The 6,649-nt window shown below is 42.3% G+C and overlaps 1 protein-coding gene across 1 annotated transcript; it reads right to left on the bottom strand.

Annotated features, from left to right (window-relative positions):
- Positions 1–2,455: 2,455 nt before the first annotated feature.
- On the bottom strand, positions 2,456–5,529 carry LOC123172745 (uncharacterized). Its single transcript, XM_044589674.1, has 3 exons — positions 4,355–5,529; positions 3,717–3,820; positions 2,456–2,705 (listed from the first exon to the last, which is right to left on the bottom strand). The coding sequence occupies exons 1-2, from the start codon at positions 5,463–5,465 to the stop codon at positions 3,762–3,764; spliced, it is 1,170 nt and encodes a 389-aa protein (XP_044445609.1). The 5' UTR covers positions 5,466–5,529; the 3' UTR covers positions 2,456–2,705; positions 3,717–3,761.
- Positions 5,530–6,649: the final 1,120 nt, after the last annotated feature.

Raw genomic sequence — 6,649 nt, 5'->3', positions numbered from 1 at the left:
AATTCACAAAAACAAAAGCATAAATCTGACGCGGAATTCTCCCCACCAGATGTAACACAGAAGCAGTGAAAATATGCACAGGCACAGCATGCAAGCAAGCAAAATCAACCGAAAAGTACTGATTGATACAGCAAACTCATCCAAGCCTTGTCTGAATGTTAACTAAAGCAAAATAATTTGAAATTCATCAGGGAGAACCAGATAAACATTCACCAAGAACAAACGCGGAAAATGGGGCCTAAATAAAAAATGAGGCCTAAATAGAAATCTGATGCAGAATCAAAGAAAACAGTGAAAAGATGAACACATACTAATGAAGGCAAGCAAGATCAATTGAAAGATACTAACTAATCGAAGCAAGCGAACAAGCCACTTCTGCATCTTGGCCGTAACTCTAGATACCTGCAGGGCAATGATGGCATCAGTCAAACCAATCTGTACAACACATTCATGGAAAGCCATTGAAGTCATATCCATAGATTTTGAATGGCTCAAACAGTAAACATTAGCTACACCATCTTGAAAATTGTGCCAAAAGTTCCGATGTGAAATCACCAGAGTTATTAGACAAAACTAACATTAGAAACAGAGAACAAAGGTAATTTGAGGCACACCTTCAACTTGGGAGTTTTTGGCAACATCTGTTCCAATAGAGGCTAAATGATCAATGGGCATATAGTTCATTCTCTGGAGTAGGAAAGCAGAAAAATCTGATTACACAATGACAATGTAAAAAAAATAACAATGAGACATATGCTAAGAAAATATGTAAACAAACTTCCCAACAATAGATATATTCATATGTACAGTTACATTTCAGTAAAAAAAAATTGCAACTTACAGGCAATTTCCATATCTACCAGACTAACCAAAAGAGAAGATTCTACTGTGTGAGATTCGTTCACCCCATCCCCATGTCAAGATGAGCAAAACAACATGTCCCTGTGTCATACATAGTTTTTTAACGACAACGACAATCACACACCCAAGACCCAACACACTGAAGAACACACTCCCATGGATACATCATCTGTATATTTAACTCATCAAATAATTCAAATTCAAACATTAGCCGCTAACACACCAAAGCCTTCACCATGTCTCAAAAATTAAAAACTATCCCGGTGGCATTGCTACTGAATAGATGTAAATTTTGTTAAAGAAAAAGAGAATTGTGCAAATTCAATTCACAGGAGGTGTCTTTCCAGGCAGATACTTTACATCTCCAGGAACTTAATATAGCAATCTGTCCCTTACTACTGCTAAACAGCATTGTATGAAAACTGCATTCGGTTTTCTTTCTACATCAGCACAGGCCTCTTCACAAAGAAAATAGAAAGATGAGTAGCATGCGCTTGTCTAATCGGTTTAAGATCCAAGGTTATTTTCAGGTGCTCCACTAGGGGCTCGTAATTGGCAGTGGGCACCATCTTGTTCAGGAAACCGATAACATGGCAAAACTGGCTACAAAACAACCAAACCTGAAATTGTGGATCATTTGATGTGCTAGAAAATACTGAAATACTTTGTTGTGTTACACTAAATATTAACCAGGTCAAATGTTGATATTGCCCTTGGAACTCCAATATGTAAGAGGCCACACACTCTGACTGAGTAAGAGAGCCACCAGTCACCTGAAAACTCCCACAGCAGTTCCCTTCCTCTTCTCTTGTCATAGCTTGTCCAAGGAAAGGAGAGGAGATGGAAGTGAAGAAGAGGGCGGCCACTGTTGCCGCGCTGTGCATCATGCTCCTTATGCGACTGTTACCAGCAGTGCCACGATGGGTGCAGGCACAGCCCCTTGGTGACTCTGCAATGTTGACTGCGCCGGGAACTGCAACGGCGTCGACAAGGAGGACACCCTTGCCGCATGCATCATGGTCTGCAGCACGGACTCCGTCTGTGAACAGTCCACCTTACTTGTATAGTTGAATTGCATTTGCTCTGTTTGTAGATGAATTCTCCTGAATATCGAGGCAATTTGTTCTCTTTTTTCTATTGATAAAAAGAAGAATCACCATCTGGTCTGAGGATCTTGTGCTCGTCTTGGCTATTTTGCAGATGCATAAAGTGTTGCGGATTGTATAGCTGAGTGCAACAAGAGGTGGGGCAATAACTAACGCCAAGTGACCTTCAAAATAAAGAGCTGAACATGTAGATCAAGGGATCATATGATGTTGAACAGCTGTGATAGCCGAAGGAATCAATAAAATGAGTTCCGCGTGTCGGCGCACCACTTGTGTGAAATTTTGCATATCTCAAAGTGGAATGTTTATTTCATACTCCAAGCCTTAGTAATCTTATCCAAGCCTTTCCTGAATCTCAGGGAAAGTAAAAGAACTCAACACTCATTAGTAGAACCAGGTAAAAACAAACACACTAAATGGGGCATCTTACCTAATATAACATGGAACACAATCAAAAGATAACAGTGAAAATATGATAACACACAAAATGAAAGCAAGATCAGCCGAAAGGTACTAATTAATCGTACAAGCTCATTATGTCTTCATGCCCAGTTGGCCAATTGATTACAGAAATTAGATATAAACCAGGTTGATCAAAATAAGCAACTAATTCATACAAGTCCATTTCACAGCTGACTAGTGCATCCTAAATAGAGGGCAAATTTTCCTTGTGGGTTGCAGCAAACAAGCCCCTTGCCCCCTTCTGCATCTCAGACACCAGAACATAACTCTAGATACCTGCAGGGCAATGAGCCAATGACTACATCAATAAAACTAAATTTGCATCATGCATTCATGGAAAAGCCGTTAAAGTTTTATACCATTCAGCTGATTTTGTAGGACTCCAATTGCATATGCAACTAACAGTGAGAGGTGCTGAGACAATATTTAAGCAAACGGTCTAAAACTAGAATAAGTGTCAACAAATCTGCAATACTTAACTGCAAGTAGAACGATAAACAGTGGTACAACATTTCACGAAGGCATGCTCTTCAAAATTTCGTTACAATAATTAGTTCACTAGGTATCACAATGATCCAAAATAAGCAGCAATGTGAAACGGCATTGCGATAAGCTCATACAAATTTAGTATGCTCAGGTATAGTTAGTTGTCAGTCACTGACGCGGAGAAGAACATATAAATCACACTACGACCTGATGGATCCATAACCACAAAAAACTAATCAAAGGCAATGTAGGAAGTGGTAAAATTATAACAAAAAGAAAAAATGAAACAGGATGTATTTCATTCTGCTACCACTTAACATGACACCACTATAATCTATGACCGGGTAGGAAAGAAATTTTGAACAGAAGGGGGAAAGGCATAAAGTCATCAGTCATCTGAGGAGCTAGGGGGAGAAAAATCAGCACTACTAGAGGGGATTCGGGAAGTACCAAGAAGGAGGTAAACTGAAAGCAAGGCAGCTGGATGGAAGGGAGAGGCGAGCGAAGAGCATATCCAGTGGAGGGGCTAAAACATCAGCAAATAAAAGAGAATGTAAGTGGGTGAAGGCATGAGGAAGAGAATGGAGAGCTGCTGAGGAAGGGATGAGGAAGCAGGGCATGGGGAAACACGACGCAGCCTGCCATGAAAGCGTGTTGGGAAGTGGCCAGGTGGGGAACAATTAAGCAAAAGATTGTAGAGAAAAGCTTACAACCCTCTCTTGCAATTTAGTACATGAGGAATGGCAGTAAAAAGGGGAAAAAATACATGGTTTTGACAGAACAGTTCAGAACTTCAGATACCTCAGCATACATTCAGAAGATAAGCTTTCCTGCTCAACCAGTACATCATACTAATACTATCATATCTTGATCAGCTCCACCATGTCCACCACCAATGCTTGTTTCTGCAATTATAAGAAGTCAAACAACCAATAACATTCTAATGGAAAGCTAAATAGATACAACATTAGGAATATATTTATATAACTAACGACTGTAATCTGGAAAAAAAAACTCAGTTCTGATACAGCATTAGGAAGATAAACAAAACCAAACAGCCATCAAATTTAGAGAATATTCACATGTAGTTGTTTTCACCATGACAAAAACCTGCACCACAGCACTACCAATATACAATTCTTGAATATGTCAAAAGGCAAACAATGAAATTTAGTTCAACTGTTACATAACCAGTAACAGATGTGAATCCAGATTATAACCATCAAATAAAGCTACCACGCAAGCATCACAACAGAAGCACTGCAGAACTAATTCGCTATATGTTGCAGAGGTCATCAGGCAGCAAAAGAAACAAGTAATGTGACACTACTTAAAATGGTTATCTTAACACAAAAGGATGTGAACGGCATATTCCATCAACTAATTATCGAAAATCAACATGGATTTGTTATAACCAGAGTTTGAAGACATGGATTTACCTGCAGCATAGACACTTTCTAATGGATAGCAGATAGCACAGTTGTTTTTTTCAGGAAGTTTACTGAACTGCAATGACTCAAGCTGGACCATGAAGACACCGGAAACTGTCCGCAAGAAAGCCACATTATTTTCCTCAGCATACGCTATCCTCTGTATGCGCTTTATCTCCTCTAAATTCAGGGAAAGTAGCTTGTCCAATTTAATAGTTCTTCCCCACACCCATGAAGAAACACCATCACAACCAGCATTCATCTTCCAGAACTGGGCGGTGAAGCCTTCCTTCCAGAGTAAACCCAGCCCGCCACCCTCTGCTCGTGCAAGTGTCATATAGTCCCTATGATGACCATAGGCAAGCATAGACAGTGGCACCTGTATCAAAGCTAGGCTCTGCCTGTTCAAATCAACCTCAAGAATTACAGTTATACCACCGTCAGAGAGCAGCAAGTAAAGGGAATCCCCGACCAACACAGCAGGCATGCCTTGACAACCCACGGCCGTGCGTTGGACCGATGTTGGCATGAGATCACTCCATACACCAGTCTCCGAGGAGTAAATGCAGGCGATCACTTGCTTCTGTTGGTAGCTTACCAATACCACCTGGAAGTGGTGGGCGTCTCCAGCAGCCCGGAGCACCGCCCCGTCCACCTGAGCTGCGTAGATGTCGAACGGCGGTGGCGCGACAAGCCTGTGCTGGTCGCGGGTGACGGGGTCCCACACCAGGAACCGGTTTCCCGATGAGCGGGCGAAGAGCAGGAGTCCATGGCGGCAGCTGAGGATTCTGGCGCGGCTGTCGTAGAGAAGCAAAGAGAAGCGCCCGGCGGGGACACGATCGGGGGCCTCCATGGCAGGCGTGTAGGAGATGCCTGCATAGTCGCTGCGGAAGAAACCGAGGAGCGGAGGGCTGCGGCGGTGGTGTTGGCGGTAGCGGCGGAGGAAGCCGCGGTCGAAGACGAGGCGGCGCCAGCGCTTGCAGACGGCGGAGGCGCGGGGGAGGGAGGACGGCTGCGGCGGGAGGCGGAGGAAGATCTCGGAGAGCAGATCCTCGTCTTCCAGAGGCGGGCGGGAGCGGGGGCGGCGGTGGAGGGCGGCCGCCATGGAGGGGGAGCTCATGGGGGAGGCGGCGGCGGCGGCGGAGGAGTCTAGCTAGGATGGGGTGTGCAGCCGCAATGGGGAAAGTGAAAGTGCAGATGCGCGACTGAAGCCCAAAACTAAGGAGTGCGGCGAATCTGCAACCGGGCTCAGCTGCACCCTCGCTCACCGATGAAATCAAACGAATACAAAAAAAATTCCAAAAATTCCAAATTTTTTTATATGATAGATAATTAGATGCGTGAGGTTCGCTGCAAAAATCAACTCGTTTGGACATTTAAGCAAGTCTGTGCAAAAAAGACAAAACTGGGGTCTCTAAAAATGTTTACTGTTTATGAACTGTTTTGACCCGATTTGTCTTTTTTTCCGAGACCTACACAAATGTCCAAACGAGTTGATTTTTGCAGCGAACCTCACGCATCTAATTATCTACCACACACAAAAAAATTGGAATTTTTTGAATTTTTCTAATATTTGTTTTGAATTTTTTGCTGACCTGGAGCAGCTGAGCCCGGGCTTCAGGATGAATTATCGAAAACTATCCTTCTAGACCAACAAAAAAATGAAGCTGCAGTGCGATTGAAGTTTTTACTTACGAAGAATTACTGTTTTTAGAAAAACAAAAATCAGTTCTGTTTCATTCTAAACTATTTTCATTGTGATTACTATCCCAGAGCCAAAACATCACGCCCATTGTTATATTTGTACACTTTAGGAGTGAGGCTGTTTTGGCTCCTAGGATCATCTGCATCTGCGTTCAATAAAAAAATCAAAACAAATAGTAAAAACATTCAATAAATTCCAAAAAAAATTGGCATGGTAGATAATTTGGTGTGTGATGTCCGCTCCAAATTTCAAATCATTTGGACATTTGAGTAGCTCTCGACAAACAAAACAAATTTAGGTTCCATTAAATAGTGTACTGCTCATATAATATCCTGACTCAATTTGTCTTTTTTGCTGAGAGCTACTCAAATGTCCAAATGCTTTGAAATTTGGAGCGCACCTCACGCACCAAATTTTCTACCTTTCACCAAAAAATGTTTTTTTTGAATTTTTATGTTTTTTTTCGTGAGCGGGTGCAGATGAGTCCGAGCTCGGAATTGGATATTCGACACTTTAGCTAGATTTCAGTCGATTTTCTGGCCGTATGTGCTTTAGGATGTGTGTAGTTTTTCCTTTTTTTTCTATCACGTTATGCTGGT

The sequence above is a fragment of the Triticum aestivum genome, unplaced genomic scaffold (genome assembly GCF_018294505.1).
Source record: "Triticum aestivum cultivar Chinese Spring unplaced genomic scaffold, IWGSC CS RefSeq v2.1 scaffold31074, whole genome shotgun sequence".
Classification (NCBI taxonomy): Eukaryota; Viridiplantae; Streptophyta; class Magnoliopsida; order Poales; family Poaceae; genus Triticum; species Triticum aestivum.
This window is presented reverse-complemented; position numbering and strand designations above follow the sequence as displayed.